Source organism: Ictidomys tridecemlineatus, chromosome 7, assembly GCF_052094955.1.
Source record: "Ictidomys tridecemlineatus isolate mIctTri1 chromosome 7, mIctTri1.hap1, whole genome shotgun sequence".
In the NCBI taxonomy this organism is placed as follows: Eukaryota; Metazoa; Chordata; class Mammalia; order Rodentia; family Sciuridae; genus Ictidomys; species Ictidomys tridecemlineatus.
The window spans coordinates 131,504,077-131,530,555 of record NC_135483.1 but is presented as its reverse complement, the minus strand read 5'-3'; the positions used below and the strand labels follow the sequence as shown (position 1 = coordinate 131,530,555).

Sequence of the window (26,479 nt, the reverse complement as noted above, 5' to 3'; positions counted from 1 at the left end):
AAAAATTTAAAAAGTAGAATTTTCCTGCCAGTTTATGTCCCACAGATAGTTCAAAATGGCCATGTTGGGAATAGTCACACTATGGAAATCAGCACATATGGTAAATCTGGGTCTCCTTTTTTTACATAAGAGAGCTAGTTGTTCACCTGGTATTAAACTAGACCAACACTCCACTGATCTAGTTCGTAAGATTTTATGAGATGTTTTAAAATATATTTCGTTAATAATTGAACATTTTATTTAATAAAAACCCCAAGTAAATTGAATTAATATCCTTTAAACATTCAGCATCTTAAGTTATTTTCTACAAAGAGAATGAAGAAAGCTCTTTAAGATAGATACACTTCCTTAGGAAGATTTATTACAAATGATTATGCTTTCTTATCTCATTACTATATTCACCAAAAGTCTAATTTTTTAATCATTCTAATATATTTACAAAATCCATGATTTCTGTTACTCTGAAAATAATTTTTCCCCCGTAGAATAAGAGTATGTGAGCTGGCAATCCCCAAACCTCAATGATACTAGAACAAAACAAGATTGAACATGTTCTCTTTTTACAAGAACTTATTTTGATTATTTTTAATCATTCAATGACTTAATTGATTTTATGTAACTCATTCCTTTAAATGATAGTACTCATATCACATATCTCAGAAAAATTGAATACCAGTGAAAAATGGTTGTTCAAAGTAGCAAAATGGTAGGGTCAAAATTAATTATTCTCCTTGTAATAAAAAGCTATCAAAATTTTCCATAGAATTAAAACAATATCACTTAAAAACTATAATATTTGTGACTGAGTTTTGCTGTTATAGGCATTACAAACAGAATAATGATTAAAACGAGAAATATCTGGACATGTAATTTGTTCTACTAATTAATGCAATGCAATTGCATGTAATAGGCATATTTAGGATCAAATAAAGGAACAGAGAATCCCAGATGTAAGATAAGTTGGTAAAGCTGTACTTAACCGAAATTACTTCACTAAAGTATGTTAAACATGCTAAAATTAAAAAATTGACAATGTTTTTTTTTTTCCTCAGTCCTGAAGGTAAGGTTCTAAGACTAATGCTTACCCAAGTGCTACTAACAAATTTTTCATTGTATTTTAAGATAAAGTGTCTTGCAAAACAATAAAAATTATGAACCCCAATGGGCACAGTGGCACTAATCCAGCTGCTCAGGAAGCTGAGGCAGGAAGATCAAAAGTTCAAAGCCAGCCTCAGCAAAAGCAAGGCGATAAGCAACTCAGTGAAATCCTGTCTCTGAATAAAATACAAAATAGGGCTGAGATGTGGTTCATTGGTCAAGTGCCCTGAGTTCAATCCCTTGTATTCCCCCCAAAATTATGAACCCCAAAATATGATTTTAGTATTTCAATGTGCAAATGAATACAGAATATAGGCAAAGTTGATTACTATCAGTTAAATCAGAATTACTTATTTTGAAATTGATGTTAAAATATACCTTTAGCTTATGCTCTTTTCTGTTGATGATGACAGCTGTAATCTGTTGGTCCATAAAAATTAGAATAGTACAAAGCAAAGCTGGAATTATAGCAGCTATTATTGTCCACCATGGATTTGGACCTAAAGGTGTAACAAACCAGCCACGATCGTCTCTGGTAGGCTGAGGAAAATAAATGAGTGTACATGTTAGCAGCTGGATTAATAGATACTGAATCAAATTAAGTCTTAGAAATACTACCAGGAAATCCCTAATTATAAGCTGGCAAACTGAGTGGCCCATAATTAATATTCATGGTATTCAAGAAGCATTTATAAGATAACAGTCATCACTCTAAGTGCTTTAACTATTTTAACTCATTCTTTTTCTTCACAACATTCTAAAGAAGATGATTTTAAAAAAATGAGGCATACAGATCTAGTAAATTGCTCAAGGTCCCAAAGTAAGTAATAATAAGTAATAGAGATGGAATTTAAACTCTGACAAATTAGCTCAAAAATCTATATTCTCAATCAATACCTACAGTAAAAAAATCAATATTTACCCTTTACAATTGGAAATTTTATTTATTTTAACAAATAATACATTGACTACTCTTCTAAAACTGATATACAAAGATAACTAAGTCAGAACCTTCTTTCAGTTTAGACTCACCGAAAGACATATAAACAAAATATTTTAGATGTAGGCATAGGCTATTGTGTGAAGATGGAGTAATAATTTTGTCACATCAGAGGCTCAGGATAGAGTTCTAAACATGAATGATGCTGAAGATGAGTCTCAAAGAAATTCATTCTGGCAACAATACTATGAGGAATTTCCCACCCCTGTTCTACAAATGAGAAAACTGAGGTTCAGAGAGGGTTAGTAACTGGCTCAAGGCCAGAATTCTGTTCTAGGCCTATCTTAATCTATTTTTCAAGCCCTACTCACTGTCTTAAGATAATGCATTTCCCTTAGCTTCAAAATCCTTCCTGATCTTTTAGAGTGTTGATTTTATGGAAGTTGACAGGAATTTTTTTCAAGCAATCCTTGGGTTTTTATTTCTATGATTACTATTTATTTTTAATACTAAACCAAAGTTTTAAACATACTACATGTAGCTAATTTACTGCTCTACTGATGTATATTATATATTTTCATGAAAATACGAAGTGCTAAGGTTACAGACTTCATCTTGATGAAGATTGAACCTAGAGAAAAGGAGAGATAGATAATAGATGTTAAGTGCTATGATAAATTCACCTTGAAAACACTTGGTACTTGCAGTTTTGGAGATGGGATCCCAATGGCATAGTCTATTAAAACCATGCACAAAATTGTAAGAAAGACAGCAAAGTCACTCACTATGGATCGAACCTAAAAATAATAAGAACACTTGTCACTCGAAGGAGCTATAAATACCAATAAGTACTCAGAACATAATCTAGAGTCACACTTTATAAACACTTTATGACATAATATCATAATATATTTCATGTATACTATAATATTACCATTAGGTCTGTCAGAACCTGAATATATATTTATGTATCTCTGTCATTTCGGAGAGTACACACTTAACATTTCCAGAATGAAGAATTATGGAATAGATATAATGGTGGTTGTGTTGTTAAAATACCTACTTAAAATCTAACTTTATTATGAACCTGGGTGTGTAAAAATTCAGAACACAGAATAAGGTTGACAAAATTTTAGGACTCCTTTTCAAGCCCACAGGAAACATTTTAATATGATTAGTCAAAGGCATTGTAAAATAAAAGTATCTGTTTTTATTGAAGAAGCTCAATGTTTTAGTTTATCTGTGATACAAGTATGGCACTTAGTTTATCTATGATACAAGTATGGCACTTGGTAATATAAACAACAGAGGAGGCAAATTTAAAATTTATTCAATTTTAAATGTATTCTGCATAAGCCAGTTTTTCAAGTTATTTCTCATTTAAAAATCCATTTTTGAGCAAATATCCTTACACAATTATTAATAAGATGTTTTTTTCTTAGGATCTTTATATACAAATAATTTTTTAAAAGCTTAAGATTACTGTTTAAACTTACAAAAAATAATTTTGTATTAATCAGATTAAGCTTAGTGGGAAGAAATTAATCTTCCACCTTAGGGAAGAAAGAGACTAAAACAGAAGCCCTTTCTGAAGGGAACAGTTCTTGAAACATTTTCTCAGAAGAATTTTTGTCAAAATCTATAGCTCATCCATAAAAAGCTTGTTTCCTTGTTTCTTTTACTTTTTTTTTTTTTTTTTGGCGAAATCAGACATTATAGGTGTTACTTTGCAGTGTTAAATATTGAACTAGGCTGTTTCTCTGTTTACTTTCCTTTCCAAATATGCAGATGCAAACATGGAGGGTTAGGGGGAGGGACTGACGCTTTAAAAGCCGAAAAAGAGAATAGTGTTCCAATGAGTCTTGCAGGGGCTTCCCCAATTAGAGTATGTAAGAGTGGTTCCTCTGAGGTATCTGTCAGGTTGGAATAGTTCCCACTGTTCACTGGGCAAGAAAGTGACAATCAGTAATGCAGTGTGTGCTTTGAATTTCCAAAAATCTAAGTGGGAAAGTGGGCGTTGATCCTTGAGGCTGGCAGGAGAAAAGCCTGCAGGGCTGGTGCCCTCCTTGGCACCTGAATCACAAAATGCTTCCTTATCACCCCCTCATCCCACCCTGCCTCTAACCTGGCATGCCATACAAAAGTCCTTTTATGGCCCCTTTCCTTCCATCACTTGCTCTTTCCTTTGTCCTAAAACATGTAGGACTCCATAACATGCTGTATATTGGCTTACATTTGGATTAGGAAAATTACAGTCAAAGTACCTTAGTTGGAAAATATCGGCTAGTCTTGAACTGCTTCAGAGTGGCTGACATTGTAACTGTGGAAAAGAACAGGATCACTGACCAGAACAGAACATCTGGCACATAGGGGTGATCATGGCCACAGGCTCGTCCAGCATACTCTCCATGCAGCGATTTGCACTCCTGCCACAGAAGTAAGACAAATGGGATGTTAAGAAAGAGCTGGGCATCTTTTCATTCAGAAAACAACATCTCCCAATCAGCAGCAGCTAAAACAACTGAAGCTTTTTGCCTGTGATTCTCACAAGGATTAAGCAGATATTACAGATTCTTTCTGATTTCCATTTGGATAGATAAAGAGCAATATCAAAGACATAGTATGTAAAATTTGAAGACAAACTCCTTTTAAAATGTTTATTCTTACAAATTTAAATTTAAATCTGCAAGACTACTGATTTATCAAATTTCTTAAACCTAATATCAACTAAGTTCCTGACACCATATTTATTAAGAATATGATATATTTGATAGTGAATAGTTACCAACATCAGACCCAAGGCCAAAGCATTTGAGTGCCTCAATTTAATTAATTGCACACCTGCCCTATAGTATAGGTAGATGTTATTATTATTTGTATTTCATTATCTGAGGAAACTGAGGTACAGAGATATTAAGCAATTTGTTGTGGCCTCACTGCTGCTGGGTGTCAGCAAAGCTGAGATACAAATGAGATTCTTGTAGTGAAAATGATCACATATTAAAGAACAATTATTTTGAAAAATTACCTACTCTACAACCACCTGGAAAGACAAGCAACAACAACAAACTACAATACATAATTATTAAAATGAAATTGAGTCAGAGATAGGACTCTTGAATTTAGATTAAATAACAAGTGAGCAAAAAGTTACTTGAGCAAGATAAATTTCATTTTTACTATGACTTCCCCACAATCTTTATTTCTGCTACTTTATTTCTATAAACCCCTGAAAAACCATTTCTAATTTCAGCCTTAGCCATGAGGTGGCAGCAAAGTCAAAAAATTTTTCCTCAAGAAAAACAGCATTTTAAACATCAAATATTTTGAAAGGAAAAAAATGACTTTAAATAAATTTGGGGTTTTCCTATTTTAATTTGATAATAATCTTACTAAATTATATTTTATTTTAAGAATAAAGATAAATAAAGAGAAAAAAGTTAAATGCTCCTTATTGGTTTTTGAGGTACTCTGGTCTCTGAACAGAAATTAAATTTTGCAATAATACAAAGAGTTTTTAGAGAAAAATATGGACTGATGGATAGAACAGCAACAGAGTCTTCACAGTGAATCAAACCTCAAATGCTGGAATCCTTGTATAGCAGAACAAAAATACCTTTAAAAGATTCTAGAATAAATCACAAGTAGCTACAGTGTCATCTGAAAACAAGAAAACAACAGCAAAATCTACTGGAGGGTAGACACCTAATCCTAAGAATCTTGAGAAATATGATTGAGACACTTTAAACTGTCTAAAAGAGTCTGTCCCCTATTCTAAACTAATTGCGGATACCTTTCTTGCAAGATGAATTCCAATTATCCATGTTAAGCTAGTACAGAACACAATAACTTGGCTAATTGAAAAACCACAGAAAAATCCCCCAGGCCTTAATTATAGCTTTAATTTCCTTTCTCTCAAAACTCTATAAAAATAGATAAAGTAGCAAAAATGAATCTTTGTGGTTTTTTTTCAATCTACGCTTCTGCTCCTGTCCAGAAATGCTGGAGAGCAATTACTAAGCAACATCATGGGTAAGCAGAATGGCTAAGCACAAAGAAGAGCTAAAAGTTCCATTGTAAGCACATTATCTATTGATTTGTGAGCATTTGCAGGCTTTTTGCAAGTATAAAAGTCTTCGAAATATTCCTTGGATTTGGCCAGGTCTTATCCTCAATTCTTAAAACAGATTCCATTTAAAGGTTCATTTTTCTCTTTTATAATCCATAATAAATTGCACAGACTGGACTTGTTATTTTAATTCAAAGCAAATTTTAAAATATTATTTATTTTTTTCTTGCTTTCAAGGAGACAGTATGCTAACTTAAAAATATGCAATTATGAACTACTATGTTCAATATTTATTTTCAGCATTATATCAATTGTACTCTCAGCACACATGCACACACACGCATACACACACACACACACACACACACACACACACACTCACACACTCAGCAAATTCTGAAATTTAGAAGTCAAAACCAATTCCAAATACTGCTCTCTTCTTTTGAGTCTAACATATGGTTTCACTTACAATGGGTTCTCAAAAAATGCTTGTTGACAAACTGATTTCCACTAATTACTCTTCAAACACATTCTAAGTTTCAACAATTCTATAAGTTGGCAAAAAATAAGTTGATAAATTATTAAAGCTGGCATAAATGTCCTGCCCCTAATATATGTACAAACTACATATGTAATTCAGGCACAAAAACAATTCTTAACCAATTGCTAGGTAATTATTTATGAATATTGCAACCTTGCAAAGGGATTCCTTAAAATGGCTGATTTTGATATATATGTCAAACTCAGATATATACATATGTGTGTGTATATATTTTAGCTTGCCCATAAATATTTAAGATAGAACTATTTTTTAAAAAACAATCATCATATATTTATCAAATATTTAAACCTTAGTCTACATATAGCAGTTTGAAATAATCAAATAAAAGTCCTTTGACTTTTTCTCTTGCTTTGTTAGCAAGGTGTAGATTATGATTCATGAGGTACTTAACAACTCAAAAATAAACAATATGGGACTCAGCAAATGAATAATAGGTAAATTTAATGTTATATCTCTACTCATAAAATAAAATAAACTTTAACTGCACTTTATTAATAAAATTCTTTGATGAATGTCATGATTATACTGAGAAAAAATCAGTATAAGACAAATTTTAATGTTCTTCGCTGATTTAAAAATTACAGGTTTTTGTTTTGCTCCCCCCCACCACCATTATATAGCATTCTTTTTGGTGATAATAGCTATAGCTGGTCAAGATTAGCAATTACCCATTGTAAAATTGCTTTTAACTAATGAAAAATAATCTGAAAATTCTGCCAGAATGTTAACACCTAATAAAAAACTTCTTCAAAAATAAAAAAAGAAAAAACCACCAAGTATTATCTTTGCTTTGATTGCAAAAATATTTTTCACCATATTCCACTTGATCAGAAAACTTCTAGTATCAGACAGTAAGGAATGGCTAGTCACATCAATTGTGCTGTAAATCTTTTAGAAGATTATTATTTCTGATTTGCTAATATATAGAATGAATTTTATTATTTAATATTAAGTTATTCTAATAGTATAAAGCATGAAGTGTAAATTATCAAGTTAAATAATTCAGAGGTGGGATGATTTGGATTTTCTTGTTGAAGAGAGCATCAAAATAAGGAACACAGCAAGGGGCTCTTTAGATACAATACAGTTTACAAAACAGGAATGCAGATTGAAGAGCCACTGATGAAAAAATCCGCCATGTTCCTATGCCTAAATTCTGAATAATTCTTGGTCAGCTCACCATTTCTTTTATTGGCCAAATTAAATGATTCTGAGCAGAAGCAACCTGGCAATTTTTTTCCTCATAAAAAATAGATGAGGGGCTGGGGATGTGGCTCAAGCGGTAGCACGCTCGCCTGGCATGCGTGCCACCCGGGTTCGATCCTCAGCACCACATACACACAAAGATGTTGTGTCCGCCGAAAACTAAAAAATAAATATTAAAAAATCCTTTCTCTCTCTCTCTTAAAAAAATAGATGAAAAGGAATAAATGTTAACTGACAATAACAGAAGAGAACAACAAGAATAAGTACAGGCTTATTCTAGAGAAAATAACTATCATAAGAATAAAGGTAGTAAAATTCAGGTCAAGAAGAATTTAAAATGGAAGATAAGTAATTTGATTCTGAAAGCTCACATTTAGTGTTTTAGAAAATTGAGAAAATAGACAAAAGGTCACATAAGAATCATGTTTTGAGTTTTGTATCTGTATAACAACAAATAAAGATTTCTATGTTCCACTAACTATCTGGCCCACTTACTAAAATAGCATGTGTTTGATCAAATGAACTAGAATTCATGCAGTTTTGTGTTGAAGATCACAATGGAATTTGAGCTTACATAGGGAGGTAAAGTGGCTAAAGCTTTGGATTGTAATGTTGGTAACTGCGAAGAATTGAAAAGAAACTAGAGCTTCTCAGAGATTTTAATGCTTATAAAAAGTAGGACACTTTCAGTTTTTCAAATGATAAGATTTCACTGAATGGAAGTAAAGAATGCAAATATAAATGTAAAAAGAGATGCACAAACATTAAAATAGATGAAGAAGAACTGAGAAATGAAACTGAGAAGAAAGCAAGCAAAGAAGGCTAAGAAAATAAAACAAAGGCATAGGATTTAACACTATTGGTGAAAAATATGTTGGTCACCTTTCTTGAATAGAAGATGAGAATAAAATGGAAACAAGAAAGCTCTGTGGAGGGTAGTAACAGAATTCTGTTAAGAAAAGTGATTTTGTCCACCCAAAGTATCCCTTCCCCCTCTATATATTCTGAGCAGCTGGAGCCGTGTATCAGAGTAAAGTAAAAACATTCTGGGTTCTTTACAAGGAAGGCAGATCGAGTCATGCCATGTGATTTCATTTAGGTCAACAGCACTCATATTTAATGTACTTTCAATTCATCGCATGACTTAAATATTTGATAAATATATAATGATTGTTTTTTTAAAATAGTTCTATCTTAAATATTTATGGGGCAAGCTAAAATATATGCACACATATTGTTCTTTTTATGTGTGCCTTCAGAGCATTTCAGGCCTACAAACTATTAGAAAAACCTTCTCATTTGATAGTGAGTGAAACCCCAGTTTACTGATGGATACCTAAAATGGAGGAACTTAAAGTTATCCCTTTCAAAATTTTATGCATTCAAACCTTTTACTTTACTGGCAATAATTGATTCAGAATTTCAATCAACAAAAGTGATTCAAGATAGGATTTATTTTTCAGTGGTTTACTTACTGACACAGTCAGGTTCTCCCAAATTATGTCAGAGGCCGAAATATTGGATTCCCTCCATTCCTTCAATGTATCATTGCTGGGATTATGTGGCTCCACACAGTTACATCTGAAAAGACAAAATAAGGTCTTTTCTGAAATAGCTTTTTGTCACAGTACCCAAAACACATATGAAAATGGTCCTTTCTCCCCACTCACAGAATTTCTCCAGCTGACAAGCAATTAGTATAGACTATTCCAAAAATCAAGACAGATATATTTCTGTGATGCTCGACCACTCTATAGTATTTCCTGGAATGAGAGGCCCTAACAGAACCACTTGCCTCTAAATTATAAATGAAAAAATTATAAGCATCCAAATCTATTGTTATACCACTTACCCATTATAGTTAATATTGTATAGCCATATCAATTTTAAAAATATAAGTAAATCATATTGTAAAGATAATTTATAACTGCTATGAAATTCAAAATTAGAGCCTGAATTAAGTCAGAACCATAGCTATCTCAGGATGTACTATTCTTTGTGAAAAGTGATAATCCTATCAAACATCAAATAATCAATAAACAATTTTTTTCTGAGTGCCATGAATACAATGCCATGATCAATACTAGATTCTTTAAAAAGAAAGATTTGAGAACAGTTGTATTTTTATGCCATATAAATTACAATTTCTGGAGTGAGATGAAATCTTAGAGTGGTTTTGATTTGCATTTCTCTAAATACTAATGATGATGAACTTTTTTCATATATTTTGTTGATTGATTGTATATCCTCTTCTGATAAGTGTCTGTTTAAGTCCTTAGACCATTTATTGATTAGGTTATTTGTTTTTTTGGTGCTTAGCTTTTTGAGTTCTTTATATATCCTAGAGATTAGTGCTCTATCTGATGTGTGAGGGGGAACCAACCTAGATGCCCTTCAATACATGAATGGATAAAAAAATGTGGCATACATACACAATGGAATATTACTCAGCAATAAAAGAGAATAAAATCATGGTATTTGCAGGTAAATGTATGGAGTTGGAGAAGATGATAATAAGTGAAGTTAGCCCAATCCCCATAAAAACAAAAGCCGAATGTTTTCTTTGATAAAAGGTGGCTAATCCATAGTGGGATAGGGAGATGAAGCATGGGAGGAATAGACGATCTCTAGATAGGGCACAGGGGTGGAGGGGAAGGGAGGGGCATGGGGTTATAAATGCTGGTGGAATCTGATGATTATTATTATTCAAAGTACATGTATGAAGACAAAAAATGGTGTGAATATACTTTGTATACAACCAGAGATATAAAAAATTGTGCTGTATATGTGTAATAAGAATTGTAATGCATTCTGTTGTCATATGAAAATACAATTTCTGACCACATGTTATTTATAACTTTATAACCTATTGAGAAGAGAATATAAGCAAAGACAACTAACAAAAGTATGGCCTTCTACATGTACCTCAATTAATGAATAGTTTGTTTTCCAAAAAGTCATTCATATTCCTGCTATTTTGCCATTCAGAATGCATTTTCTAAGAGAAACATTTTGTAAATGGTGGTTGGGCTCCAAGATAATCCACGTATAGTACAAAACATGAAATTTCACTGGAATCCTGTTTTAGTTGTTTTGATATAACTGTATAACCTAACCACTATTGCTAAGATTATAGCTGTGGGGAAAATTTTACAATTTATACTTGGTAAACCTCTGTGTGCCTTAGCCACAATCTCTCTTCATCATCCATATCAGGAAGTTTGACTGTTTTGCTTTTCCACCATTCGTTCATGCTTCTCAGAGTAGAGGGTCTATTATTTTGAGAAACTCTACTTGATCTGGGCAAGATGGACAGGCATGGTTCTTGCTCTCATTAAGGGATATTAGAGGATTCTCCAGTGGGCTCACTTGTTGATGGGTATCAGAGGCCAGAGGAGTGAGGAAGTTGGTGACAAGGGGTTTAAAGGAATGGAATACACAGGCTGTAGCTGCTACAATCAGCTGCACTGGCCTGTGTCAGCAGAAGGGAAACAAAGACACTGGAGATGTCTATTACTATTCTAATATACATTGATGAATGCAAGTTGTGCCCAAGTGCCAGATTGGTTGTACATAGTCACAGAACACAGGATTTTGTACTAGACAGCTCTATCATTTACTGACTGAGACCATGGGCAACTTACTTAACCACTCTAAATCTGTTTCCTCATGTGTGAAATGGAGACAAAAAAGCTTACCTACTAAAACTGTTGTGAAAAATAAGTAACATGTAGGTACCTCTGGAACTATGCCTGACATCATCATGCTTATCATCACTACTATTTTCTGGTTCATTCTTCAGTCTTGTACAAAATATAAAACTCAACTTTCATCTTGTTGTAACATAAAAGGAACCCTAGTGCTTTCTGTAATATGCTAGCACTCTCTTTGCTTTGCTTCAAAGTAAATATATACAGTGAGCCCTCCATAAAACAGGTTCTGCATCTACAGATTTAGTTTAGCCATGGATTGAAAATATTCTGGGGATGGGGACTGCCTCTGTAACTGAACACTTAGAGACATTTTTTCCTTGCTATTTTTCCCTAAAGAATACAGTATAATAACTACTCACATAGCATTTACATTTTATCAGGTATTCTATATGTTACAGAGATGATTTGAAAAATACAGGAGAATGCAAGTAGGTTATATGCAAATATCATGCCATTTTATGTGAAGGAGTTGAGCATTGGCAGATTTTAGTATTTGTAAGAGGTCCTAGAACCAATCGCCCAAGGATACTAAGAGATGACTAAAATGAAAAGAGAGAAAATATAGCCAGTTTATTGTAGAGGAAACATAATAAGGGAGAAAGACACCACTATAGTAAAAATGAATACACCCATGTGCAAATGGGTATACACACATACATATGATTTCTGTAGCTACTATCTGTACATATAAATAAGTCATGCATATAGCTATATGCATGATAGGAGGCACTTTATGTTTTCTACGCTAATAATTTAATTTCCATATGATATTGATGGGAAAACCTAAATATTTGGTAACTTATCCAAAAGCTTGTGCTGATAGAATTAGATTTGAATACGTCTCTTTGACCCTGTAACTCCTGCTCTTTCAGCTATAATATGATGCTTCTAGATGTGACTTGGTGCCATTTCTAGCAGTATAGTCAGAAAGTGAGGAGACTCGAAACAAATGAAGCAACCTACATTGTGCTATGTGTTTCTTCTTGTTTTGTTTTTCAGGACCTATGTGTCCTCCAAAGCACCATGTAGCCTTGCCTTCATATCATGACAACTATTCCACCCCCACCCTCCTCAGTCCTGATGTCCAGTGTCCTATTTCTCTTAACCCCCATCTAAACCTGGTGATATGGTGATATGGCTTTCCTTTCACCTTGTTTGTCATGTGTACCATTCCTCAGGCCATGTTCTCTGCTGTCCAAAGTAATCATACGTGCTAGTGGATAAAAGGGCATAATGTGTAACTGCATTCCTGGCTGTGTATTTACTCTTACACTTTAACTGTGACTCAATGAAAGTGCTAAGCTACAAATACCATGTAAAAATGGCAATCTCATAGGAGAGACATTTTTTCAGAGCTAGGTGTTCAAGTGGATGTGGTTATTTACGCCTTTATCGGGACTCTCTCTGGCAAATAACTTTCCTCATTTGTAAGTCAATTCCAAATTGGAAAAATATGTTTTCATCTAAAATATTTACTTTGTATATCACAGACATCAAGGATAGCCAAGAAAGCCACTGTTCTTTCCTGAGTCAACATATCTGATAACTGGAATCAGTGGACAGTTCTCAGAGGCTGTATGATTGTGTGTAAAGTTTAAAAAGATCTCTGTGCCAATCCTTGGTGGCCCAAAGAAGGGTCCTGGCTGTTCAGTTCTTATGTTTTTAAACACGAGAAGCAGATATTCTGACTCTATAAATTAAAAATGAAATGAGAAAAATATCATTTTCTATCATTTTCTGTACCAATAAACTTGGTCCAAATTATTCTAATTCCAACTATAAAAAAGGAAGAAAAGTACATTAGAAATAACACATGAAAAGATGGAGTTTGAGTTCAGAAAAAATTCTTCTGCTAATCTCATCCAAAATAATTTCTAGTGATTCTCACAATATGACAGAAGAATTAACACACACACACACACAAACACACACACACACACACACACACACACACACACACACACACTCTCTTTAGGTGCATACTGTCACTTAGGATATCAGGGCATCCAACCAAATTTCTTATGTTCATTCAACTAAGTGATTTTGTACAAGTAATTTAAGCATTCTATGCTTTGATTTATCTATAAAGAGGTGATAATGACAGTAGTCTACTTTACAGGGTTATTATGAGGATAAACGAGTTAATACAGGTGAAAATACATATTGATTAGGTGTTAGGTATCATAGTTAAACATTACAGTTACCATTGATTATAAGGCAGAAAGGGCAGTATCTGTACTTCACTGTTTTTACTTTATTTTACTTCTCCACATTTTTTATAAACACCAATTTAAAATGCCAATAATTTTTACTTGCGATATTGGATCACTTGGCTTAAAATGCACTTTTTACCAAAAACATCCTCTGCTACCCTTTACTACTCACAGAAAAGCATGTGCTCTAAGCCATCTTGTTTATCTAAATGGCTGTAGAGTGATTAGATAAACATTATAATTAAATGCACTCATACAGAAGTCTTTGCTTTTGTTTCTAGGCTAATGGAGGTGATCAGTCTTCCTTACACAAGAGAAGCCTGCGGCTGCCTTCTGGAAATGCTGTTTGGTAAAACTCCCTTCAACACTATTACTAATTTTAGTCCCCGGGTTGCAGATGCTCTCCTTTTGCCTTTATGGTTATTAATAGTACCTTTCTGTGTGCACTGAACAGTAATGGTTCGTGATTCATTTTTTTTCAAGCCTCTTTATTGACTAAATTAGCTTCCAGAGTGCTGTGTAGCAAGTTAGGTATGAATATAAGGCATAAAATCAGAAAATCATGACCTATCTGTAAAGTCAAACATAGCTTTAAGATGATTTTGTTTTGTTTCAACTTTGAATTACAAAGAATAACAAAACCACACTACAGAATATATATTAAAATAAAAAAAGAAAAATAAATCTCTGATGGTGTTCGATCATGACTACTATATTTTTTGGTACATTTCTTTCAGTAGTTCTTATGTATATTTTCAAAATATTTTTATAAGCATACATTTTTCTTTTTAATAACATGCCACATAGTTTACTTATTCATCTATTATTAAACATTAATTTGTTCTATTTAGATTATTATTTAAATAATACAGTGTCAAGCATTTTACAAAAACACCTATTTCCATATTTCAGATTGTATTCTTTGAGTGGATTTGCTAAGTACCTTACTTTTTTATTAGAGCATTATAGCTATAAGTTGAGTTCATTTTGACAAAATCATACTTGCATGGCATTTGATTTACTCCATTTCAGTTATACTTTTTAAGACATCATTCTGATGTACAGCTGTATCATATCATCAGAAAACTAGCTTTAGCTTTTAAAAAATGTCACATAACTTTGTAAAAACACTGCCACAACCAGCTAATACTAAAAACAAACATACTAGCTCCATTAAATTAATAAACTCTCTCATTTTAATTTCATTTCCATACAAATGGCACATCTTCTCCTTAGCCTCTAAATACATAACTCTGGCAATATTTTCTACTCTACACCTTTGGGCACCCTATACCTTTATGTGAGAGCACATAGGTCAACTATAATTAAATATTTATTATACATATAATGCCATGAAGTAAGGACCCATAACAAAATATTTTTGGAAAATGTTTTGTACATCTGCCGCAGTCCAGCTGCAGTAAAATAACCGGGGGGTGATGAGCAGCTTGTGTAGATTGATACAGCAGGAGTGGGAGCCGTTTATTGTAGGACAGGAGGGGTATTTATACATTCCACACAGCTTATTTTAATTAAAATAAACTAGATACAGCAGTCAACCAATAAGAAATTTCCACACTTAATGGCTCGCTGGCGTTACTTCACAACCACTCCCTCTGGCAAAATACCAGGCACCATCCTGACTTGTTTACAGACTCTAACATACATCAATTACTGTCATATTCATTTGTTAAAACTCATTTAAGGGCACACTTAAAATGGGCTAACTTTATTTTACCTAATGATATTTCAATAATCTTTACTTTAAAAACATAAGTAAATTGTATAATATGTTAGGACAGGGCGGGAGAGATGTTGAAATTTTAGATCAAAAAGTGCATGATTTTGAAGAAAGGGAAAAAAAAAAAAAAAGAAGCCACATAGGAATCTGAGGAAAGACATTCCAGACCAAAAAAATACAATAGCCAATGTGCAGGCCTACAGGCAGAAACGCCCCAAGGAGGTTGAGCAAGCATGGAGACCAGTGTGTCTGGAGCAGCAGGTAAAGCAGGATAAGCAAAGGGGACAGGTGGGGCAGTACCCTGCAGGTCACAGGAAGCCAGCAGTGGGCTTTGAGAAGCAGAGTGATCTGTCTTGGGTTTCAAAAGATGATTCTGTCTGCAATGAGAGGCTAGTCTGCTTTGTGGAGGCCAGTCTTGAGGTTAGTCTTGTCCCACATATAAAATTGGAGACAGCTGTTAGAAGGCAATTGCTATTAACCTAGACCAAAAAATATATATATATATATATATATATATATATATATATATATATATATATATATATATATGAAGAAAGGGCAGTAAAAAAAGAAAGTGTCTGAATTCTGAATATTGAGCCATTAGAATCTTCTGGGTAATCTGAATATGTGAGAGAAAGTAGTCAAGAATAAATCTGTATTTATTAGTCTGAAGTCTGAAGAGCTAAAAGAAGGAAAAGCCTGTAAGAGTTTCCTCTCAGAACTCCAAACATAAATAGGACTCAAATATAAGTATTTATTCAGTGTATTTGTTTGCTATATCCTCCATAACAAAATAATATGGACTTGGTGGCTTAAAAGACAGAAGCTTATTTTCTCACAGTTCTGGAGACTTAGAAATCCAAGATCAAGGTATTATTATCTGGATTGGTTTGCTCTGAAACCTCTCTCCAAGTTAAGCAGAGGACTGCCTTCTTGCTGTGTCCTTACATGGTCTTTTCTCTGTGCAAACACATCTATAGGGTTTCTTAGTTAAGTCCAGATTTCCTCTTCTTAGAAGAACACCAGTCAGATTGGATTAGGACACCAAAAATGGGGAGGGGGCTTAATTCATCCCCTAATACTTAGTTATATGATTTCAGAGTGGGTAGGAACATCCCTGCTAGCCCCTAAAAGTCTGCTTTTATAATTGAAAAGAAAATTGTACCATGGACTATTTATTTATTTAGATATCACAATTCGAAAAATTTTGGAAGAAATAAAACTAGCCTCTTAATCAATTCTAGAGAAAGTTCTGATAGACTGTGAAGACTCCTATGTAATGAAGAAATGAGTGACATAATGGGATGAGTAGAAGAGAACTGGCCTGTACACAAACTTTATTGATACTGGCAATGACCATTCATTTTTAGAACATATTTTGTGACACTTCACATGATATTTTAATAGTCTTGGATATTAGTAATTTGGTGATTAGCATATTAAAATGTTGTACCTGCAACTGAGAGCTATAATATAAATGTCTTTCTTTTATAGAATTGTATAAATATATATACAATATGTATTTATATGTTACAACAAATATAAAACACATAAACTTATAAAGAATACAACACCCTATGTTATAAAAAATGGCATTTATAAAAAAATTTTAAGCTACCTGAATTTGACTGGTTCTATAAATATCTAGTAAATATAGTGTTCAGAGCAATTAAAATATTAATTTCCATAGTTAAATGTAAATGTTTCTTCCACTAATAGAAGTTATTGAAATGTCTCTAAACATGACTAATACAATCAGGTATGTAGCTGTGACACTTGAAACATCCAGCAAAGCCAAGATGAATGTATGTATAATGCATCCACATTTTCCATGAACAAGAAAAATTTGCTAGAAATGTCCCAGTAGGAATGGCAGTTACTTTGAATGAAATTATCAAATTATATACAAAGTACCAATATTGGCATTACATTAATTTCATAAAGAATCTGTGGCAATTTGCCCAATCAACAGGTAAGATAAAGTTCATTAATGGAAAGAGATCATGCCATCTAATTAGAAAAAATATTACATTAAAAAACTGAGTTTTCACTGTGCTTCATTTAATTATCAGTAAATCATAAGTCATTAAAACCTGTTCCATAAGACAGACCTTATCTGCTCCATAAGATTTCAGTAAATATAAAGTAAAATAATCAAAGGGACTTTGAAAATAAAAAGTACTATTTTCTTTGAAATTAAAATATGAGGTCTGAATTTATTTTAACTGATACTTTATAAATAAATAGCTAGATAATTACTACAGCAATGGTTCATAACTTTTATAACTACATATTTCTATCTAATCTGTCAACTATCTATAGACTTTCATTATTTGTTCTGTTTTTCATTTACAACGAATTTTAAGGATATAAAAATCCAGTGAAATTGTTGTATGAATATTTTTATTACAAATACTTGCTTTTAAAAAATAAACTGTGTTGACAATTTAAATTGCTTTACTTTATGGTTCAGAAACAGTGCTTTAAAAGAAAATTTTAAATTCCAGCAGTTGAAAGAAACATTAAAAAGTTGGATAGACTCAAAAATTATGCCCCAATGTATCTCAGAAAGGTAAGGATGAGGAATACAGGTTTGTTTTTATTTTCCAGTAATGCCCAAAGACATATATTAAACAAACTTTCCTGAAAAATAAAGGCAAAAAACCTTCCTATAACTTCTTTTATCAGCTAATTGAATCTCTACTTTTTCTATTTTATGTACTTTGACTTCATCTTGCATGAAAAGTTCATTCAAGGATGATGTGACAGTGTTCCATACTTAGGACTCAGGTACTGTTCTCAGTAGGTGGCCATTGCCAAAGATGGCTGGACACAGGATCAGGTCTTGAGTACAAATCAGGTCTTGAGTACCCTCCGTAGGAGTTGAGACTACACAATTTACTAACTAGAGTTTTATATCCTTTTTTTTTGGCAGGAGCAGGGATATCGTAGTCAATCCATGTTATCTGGATTACCTTTAATTTGACCAGTACATTTCAGTAATACTGACTAACAAGTCAGTAATTATGTCCACAGAAATCCATTTTTGACATTCAGCAGAACCTCATTGTTGGCTGAGATGCGGCTAACAGCCACAGGGTTCGTAGGAGCTTTTGCTAGAGTGCAGCTTCTGCTTTAACACTAGCTGACTTTGTTCAGAGCATAGCTGCCCATGACTAACATACACATTCTCACAGTGTCTGTGCTGAGGTATTTTAATGTAAATTAAAATATTATTCCATTTCACTTTAAATATTTCAGAATATATCCTTAAATTTAGGTCAATTCAAGAAGCAAAGAGAAATTGGGTCAGTACTTCATAGACTGTCACCTCTGAGAACCATCATCACATCTCACCAAAATATGGTTCTATATTTTAGCCATTCAGTATATCTTTATGCAATAAATCAGGAAATCACTGATTCCTGCTTAGCATTCTCCTTTCAACATTGGATATTCATGTAAATTACTGCTTTTTTGTTGATATTTAACAAGAATAAGAAATACTAGTAGATAATTGTATTTAAAATCTATAATTCAAAACTATAGTAATATAAAAGGAAAACAGTAATTGAAAATGGATCTAAAGAGTAAATTTGACAAAGGCTATCAGTATTCTACCTTTCTGGAAGCAGATAGACAAAAAGATTAAAAAAAAAAACATTAGGGACAGTATCACTGAAACAGTGAATATAAACTACTCTGCTGGATACACTGCTATTGGAAACAAGATTTATCATTAAAATAAGATTGAGTTCATGCAATACTTAATGCAAAAGAATGTAACTAGAACCTCTATCCCTCATCATATGAAAAAACCAACTCAAAATGAACTAAATATCTAAATATCAGACCTGAAACTATGAACCTCCTAGAAGAAAACTGAGAAATGCTTCTGGGCATGGAAATGGGCAAGTGTTTTTTGGATAAGATCCCCAAAGCACAGTAAATGAGAGCGAAAATAGACAAATAGAATTCATCAATCTGAAAAGCTTTGGGGCAGCAAAAAAACAATCAACAGAGTGAAGAGACAATCTATAGAACGGGAAAAAATGTTTGCAAACTACCCATCTGACAAGATGTTAATACCAGTAAAGAACTCAAACAACTCAATATCAAAACAAACACATAATCCAATGAAAAAATGCACAATAGATCTAAATAGATGTTTTTTCCCCAAAGAAAACAATACAAATGTAAATAGATACAAGAAAAATTCTTAGCAGTAAAAAATCATTAGGGAAATGCAAAACAAAACCAAAATGAGATGTAATCTCACCTCAGTAAGAATGGCCATTATCAAAAAAACTAAAAATAATAGTTGATGTGGAGAAAAAGGAATCCTTTCATACAGTAAATGAGAGGGTAAATTAGTACAGATGTTGTAGAAAACAATATGCAGGTTCTTTGAAAAATCAAAAACACAAGTACCATATGATCCAGCAATCTCACTACTGGGTATGTATCCAAAAGAAATAAAACCAGTCTGTCTAAAAGACATACGCACTGCCATGATTATTACAACATGATTCACAAGAACCGAGACATGAAGACAACTTAAGTATCCATAAACTAATGAATAGATAAAGAAATGTGATATGTATATACAATAGAATATTGTTCAGTCATGAAAGAGAAAGTTCTTTGTGACAACAGGAATAGAACTAAAGGTCATTATGTTAAGTAAAATAAACCAAGCATAGAAAGAGACAAGTACTGCTTGATCTCACTCTTATGTGGAGTCTGAAACAGTTGAGTCATTGAAGTGGAAAGTAGAATAGTGTTACCAGAGGCTAGGTAGAGTGTGCATGGGTGGTGGGGAGATGGCAAAATGTTGATTAACGTGTACTAAATCATAATTAGATAGGAGCAAGAAGTCCCGAAGTTCTGAAGTCAAGAAGTCTTGAAGTCCTCAAGAATGAAGTTGGTTGTTAGAGGTTTGTTTACTCAGTGTACTTATTTATTTGATTTTAAGGCATCAGATAATCAACCTTCTTAAATTTAGCTTTTTTGGAGGGGAAAAACTTTATGTCAATATGCATATCAACCTTAAGAAGCATGTTCAGAAATGTAAAAACATGAATAAACATGCTCATATCATATGTGCTAATTGTTTTGCAGGTAGAGAACACAAAGGTGCACATAGTAGTCCTGGGCCTGCCATTATGGGGATCAAACTAGTGAAGGCACATAGACATTACTCAAACACATAAAGATATAATTATAAATTATGCTGCAAACAATTCTGAATTAATTTAGTTGATATACATCTAAAAATGTGATTTTAGAAAGTTGAAGTGCAGAGGTTACCTAAATGTACTTTATGCTTTATTTTTTTACTTTTTATTTTTCAAGTTCTAAAAGGTCCATGAGCCATAAAAACTTCTCTTTCATGTTCTTTCTCCCCATCCCTGATCAGTTTTTGAAGTACTGCAAATTTTAGTCCTGCTTCACTGGGTTCTCCCAGATGATTTCTCCATCATATTGGCACCTTGTCCAAATTTTCAATCAGAGCTAACTTTCTGATATAGGTTTATACATCTTTATTTCATATTAAGAATCTCATAATCTGTCAAATTTATTCAAAGTTTCTGGATGAAATCTTTATGATAATACTAAAGATAATGTAAACTAGCACAATTGTCTTTACTTGTCCAACAAGACAGGCCAGGTTATGTCAATTATTTTGCAACATGATTAGTTAATAAATATGTATTAAGCATCACTTGACCATGTCAATAGTATTATGCTAGTACTATGGGGTATAAAATTGTTACATGTTTTGTACTTTACAGGGGACTCAAATCTACTTGGAGAAGAGAAAAAGGATATTAAATATCATCATTTATTCAAAATAGATCACTATCCTGGATTATGTAGAGGGCTGAATAAAGTATTGGAGAAAACAAGAGAGGAAAAAAAATAGCACATCACATAGTAGTGAGATCACTCCTTTGACATCTTGATAATTGTTATATTTTATTTAACTCTAATCTACATGTATATGGAAACTAGAGTAATAGACCTTGCACTTTGCTTTGACCCAATCATTTGCAAAACATCCATATATCCTTAATCTTTCTTTAACTAGCCATATTTGAGAACTTTAGATTATTATTATACACTGAAGGAACATTTCATCTTACACAAGCAGAACATTTTATTCTATTTTTGCCATTTCTGAAAAAAATCAAAGCAAAGAAGAAAAATTATTCGCTTAAACTCATTACTTATTTCTAACTTGACATATTCAGTTTGATCGTCTTGTATAATATATATATTCTCAAAACTAAATAGATTATCTTGACACTTGCTTTTGGCACAATGAAAGGAAAGTGTGCATCTTCAAATGTAAGGTCTACATATTACCACATTATGAGGTTAAGATGCCAGAGGAACTAGAAAAGTATTTTTTTTTTAAATCAAAAACATTTTGTTATTTGATTGGTAAAATATGAATTTAAGGAAATCTGCATATAGCAGGCCCATTTACAAAGAATATCTGAAATGCACATCCTGAACATGATGGCTTTTCCCCCAATATCTCACACCTCAATAAAACATATGACATATTAGAGCTTATATATACAATTATAGGTATATTCAGTTTACAAAAATTGCAATCTCAGATATAGTATATCCAGGCTATAACATTTTCTAATAATTTTTTTCTAAAGCATGAATCCAACAACATATGAAGCAGAAACTTTAGATGGGCATTAGGATAATGACACTTAAAATTTATTAATATGAAAAGGTCAGAACAAGCAAGCAACTACAAGTGTAATAGGAATTTCATGAAACATTAAATGTTTTCTGCAAGTATGCAATACATTAAAATGGTGTTATGAGCAATGACTTTTGTATTTTATTTAATGCACATAACTAAAAGTATACTAATAAATATATGTGTACATAACAAAAATAAAGATTGATTTTGCTTCTCCAGAAAGCAAGTAATGGCAATTCCTGATCAAATGCATGTACACAATATGAAATCTGTCCAGTCCAGAACATGAATTGCTAATTACACATGTGTGACATCATTCTTAATCAGAAGCAAGGCAGTCACAGGATAAAAACCAAAGTTAGGAACCAATACAGTGAGGGTATCAGCCAGCACAACATTCCCCAGAGAGACCTATTATTCTACTTCTGCTACAAACATTTCAGGTACCAGACGACAAGAAAATCTCACTGCCCCTCAGGTTTATCCAGTCTCTCCACTCCTTCTACCTCCCTAACTTTGATGGAGAGGGGCAATGTGATGCAGACCAGCACCCGTTCATGCTCAGTCTTCAAATAATTAGATTTCAGATGCCCACACTGATCCAAATGAAACTTTAACGTATAAAGATCCCTTTTTAAAAAGCAGAGTTGAAAATAACATGAATATTGGAGCCCACTCCTCTTCTGAATATCAGGATAGGCAGGGACCACAGACATATAAAGCTATTTTGCATCTCATATTATCTTCTGAACATCTGTCTTATTTAACCCCACTGTTTGTCTGAATCTCATGCCTTTTTGACTTCCTGGACGGTTTCACCCATGTTTGTTCACTCTCTTTCCATCATCTCTCTTTCTTTCCATTATCTCTATTTCCTCACTTTCTAACTCTTCTATCACGAAGAAGGCATTCTTCTATCCCAGAAGGCATTCTATTTCTCATTTTGTTTGACATCAAAATGTCCTATGCATGTATTCTTTACTTCTTAATCCCTCTGTTTTTTGTTGTTATTCTTGTTTTTAGTACTGGGAATCTAATCCCAGGGCACTTAACCACTGAGCTACATCCCCAGCCCTTCCTGTTTTTGTTTTGTTTTGAGACAGGGTACCACTAAAGTTGCTTTAGACTTCACTGGGTTGCTGAGGCTGGCCTTGAACTTTTGATCCTCCTGTCTCAGCCTCCTGAGCCACTGGGAATACAGGCACATGCCTACATCCTGGGCTCTACCTAATCTCTTCTTAATTTCTTTAACTGCCTTCTTGTGCTGCCCCCTCTCTTAATCCAGTACTATTTCTTAATGTTAACAATGATCTCTTTTCAAATCCTTTTTCTTATTATGTTTAATCTCCATGCCACTGTCCTATCTGAATATTTTTTCATCCATTTGTGTCTCTTGCCTTCTACAACCTGACCTCACCCCATGGTTTTCTCTTTAGCTGACATCTCTGATACTTCTTACTTTTTTTTCCATCTATTGACTTACAATTTTTTTCATTCTTCTTCCCTCAAGCTGTGAACATTATCCAGGGCTCAATTCTTCTTTTCTAACTTCCTCTTTTCTGGATAAGGGGATATTAAACTGGTCCCTCAGTCTGAAGTCCTTGAAAAGCTGCCACTGAGGCTGACAGAACAGCCAGAAGGGTGGGTAATTGGTGCCTTCCCACCTCTTCAAATAAAACCATTCTGCTTTTACCTATTTTATTTTTTCTACATCATTTCTTTTGGAGTGCTAATTTGTTCATTTTTAGGATTGGTGTACTAAATTATGTCAAAGTAATAAAACCTGGATTTTGTTTTGTGTTTTACCACTAACCATCTGACTTCAGACAAGTATTTCAAAGCTTCAGTGAATCTCGAATATTCACGCACTCTGTCTGAACCACTTTCCTGCCCTATTCCTCGGCTCTTTCTAACCCCTATTGATTTTTTTATTCTATGGACTTCCTCTAGAAAGGCTTTTCTGAACCCCAAATCTGGGTGAGATACTCTTCTGAGGTAGTACCACGGCATTCTGCATCAATGTCTTAACACAGCACTCATCTCATCATGTTACCTGTCTCTGGTGCCTTGTAAACTGGAAACTCCTGCAGGACAGAATATCTTTTTTCATGATTTCCCCAGCACCTAGCATAGTACCTGTCATGTATCAGTTTGAAAAAATCCTACCAGAAAGAATTTAATATCCCAACAAAGATAACTAAAATGAGGTATACTGCTCTCTTTTTAAGTAAAGATAAATGAAAAGGCATGTATCAATTTTATCCCTGGTTCTGGTTAATTGCTCTTACAATCTGCCTCTTTCTGAGTGTCCCAGACACCTACTCTTATTCCCTTCTTAATACTATTCATACTATTTTATTTATTTTTATTGGAAAGTTATTTTACATTACCCCTTTGGTTCTTGTCTAAAAATAGGGATGCATGCATTGTTTAATCTATATCTAAAAACCAAGAAAAAGTTAAAGAACCATTTTATTTTCAACACTGTATCATTAGATAATTGTATCATTAGATCATTCTTAACAAAATTATAACATTCAACAACTAGTAGTAAATAAAGACTCAAGAAGCTTGAGGCCACATCTAAGCAGTTCAAAGGAAAAATACTGGTGATTGATGCAGAAGTTATAAGTGTCTCAGAAAGAACATATTGCTTCAAATACTTGCTGTATACAAATCTATATATAAGTGCAATCGAAAATTCTAGAATTCAATGAAAGAGTTATTTAATGGCCACATATACTCTACAGGAACAATCTGAGAAATTTCCAACTGCTGGTGTAACAAAAATAGGAAGAGCAATAGGTGCAATCTCATCTTTAATCCTCAACGATAATATAATTCAGTGAGTAATTCGGGAGTATTTCTACCACGAATGCCATATACTGCAATATTTCATTTCAGTGATTTTCACTTACATTTTTATCATATTTTCAAACATCAACCTAACACAAATTCAGTGAGTTTCTTTTACCTCATTGCTTTATGTCTGAAATCTTAGATTTTCATTACTATGTTATAATACATTGAAAAGAACTTAAAAAAAAACAAAATAACACATATTTTCCAAAGTCAAAATCAATGTAAATTAAAATTGACTTGTCTTTTTATCTACTTATTTTACGGACTACTTGAGAAATAGAAATTTCAGAAGATATTCTTTGCAGAAATGGTATAATAAACTCAATAATCAGATGAGTGACTAATTAATTGACTTTTAGAATCCTATTAAACTCTGAAAGTCCAGGATGTAGGTCATGAATCAATTTAAGGCATAGCTTCTGATGAGTAAGTTCCTCATATTTCTTATAACAATGACAATATTTGTGAAAAGAAAAGTTCCACAGACAACAGGGCAAATGGTACTTACGCATATTGTGTCAGCAGTTCCAAATCATTATGCATGTTGATTGGATATGCTTCACTGAGTTCAAACAGTTTCTCTAGAGCCTCATAAATGAAAATGATACAAATCAGAGAAGCAAAAGCTTCTTCAGTAAACCGGGTGATATAGCAGACGAGGGAACTGGCATCAGTGGCCACAAGTATGATACATAATGTTGCAGTCCAAAGTCCAATACTGGCTCTTAAAGATAAGTATGATAGCCCATATTCTCTAGGAGGAACAAAAGGAAATAATAGTGGGAAGACGGTCATTTTACAGCCTGCCACCATTTTAAATAAGTAGAAATAAGCCTAATTCAATAAGCTTCATATCCCCAGTAATGAAACTCAAGACTTTGTCTAAAGGGAACAACTCAGGGACAAAACTAAAAGAGGTTCCTCAGTGCTTAGAACTGAATCTTAGTTTTTATTCACATCATACAACAATATGGATAAGCCTTTAACTTTCCCTCTGTTTCCACTGAGACAGAAATGACAAACTGGATCAACTCAGCTGCTTTCAACTTTCTCAACAGACCTTCAAAATTGATGTTAGGAGAAGATTAAACACAGTAAAGAAAAAGAGAGGGACTGAGGGTCAGAGTATGTAACACTTACTTGCAAAATTTAAACAAAATCTTTTCAAACACCAAAACTGGTCCTGTACTGCCTAATATGGTAAGAGGTTGTCCACCAAAGAGAGAATAGGCTATCCCGGTCATGGATGCTCCAAAGAGAGATTCGATTGCACTCTGTGTAAAGATATAAATGTTTCCATTACCTAAGCTGTACAGGTGGGCATTGAAACTAGTTAGGAAATGTT

The 26,479-nt window shown here is 33.2% G+C and overlaps 1 protein-coding gene across 13 annotated transcripts in view; it reads right to left on the bottom strand.

Annotated features, from left to right (window-relative positions):
- Slc4a10 (solute carrier family 4 member 10) overlaps positions 1-26,479 on the bottom strand; it is a 279,064-nt gene that overhangs the window by 33,618 nt on the left and 218,967 nt on the right. For all 13 annotated transcript variants that reach the window (XM_040294372.2, XM_005315743.4, XM_078017496.1 and 10 more), the window contains 6 exons: positions 26,275-26,408; positions 25,643-25,888; positions 9,351-9,456; positions 4,303-4,464; positions 2,722-2,835; positions 1,477-1,638 (listed from right to left, as the gene is read on the bottom strand). In XM_040294372.2, coding sequence (XP_040150306.2) covers positions 1,477-1,638; positions 2,722-2,835; positions 4,303-4,464; positions 9,351-9,456; positions 25,643-25,888; positions 26,275-26,408 — 924 coding nt within the window. The remainder of the gene's footprint in view (positions 1-1,476; positions 1,639-2,721; positions 2,836-4,302; positions 4,465-9,350; positions 9,457-25,642; positions 25,889-26,274; positions 26,409-26,479) is intronic.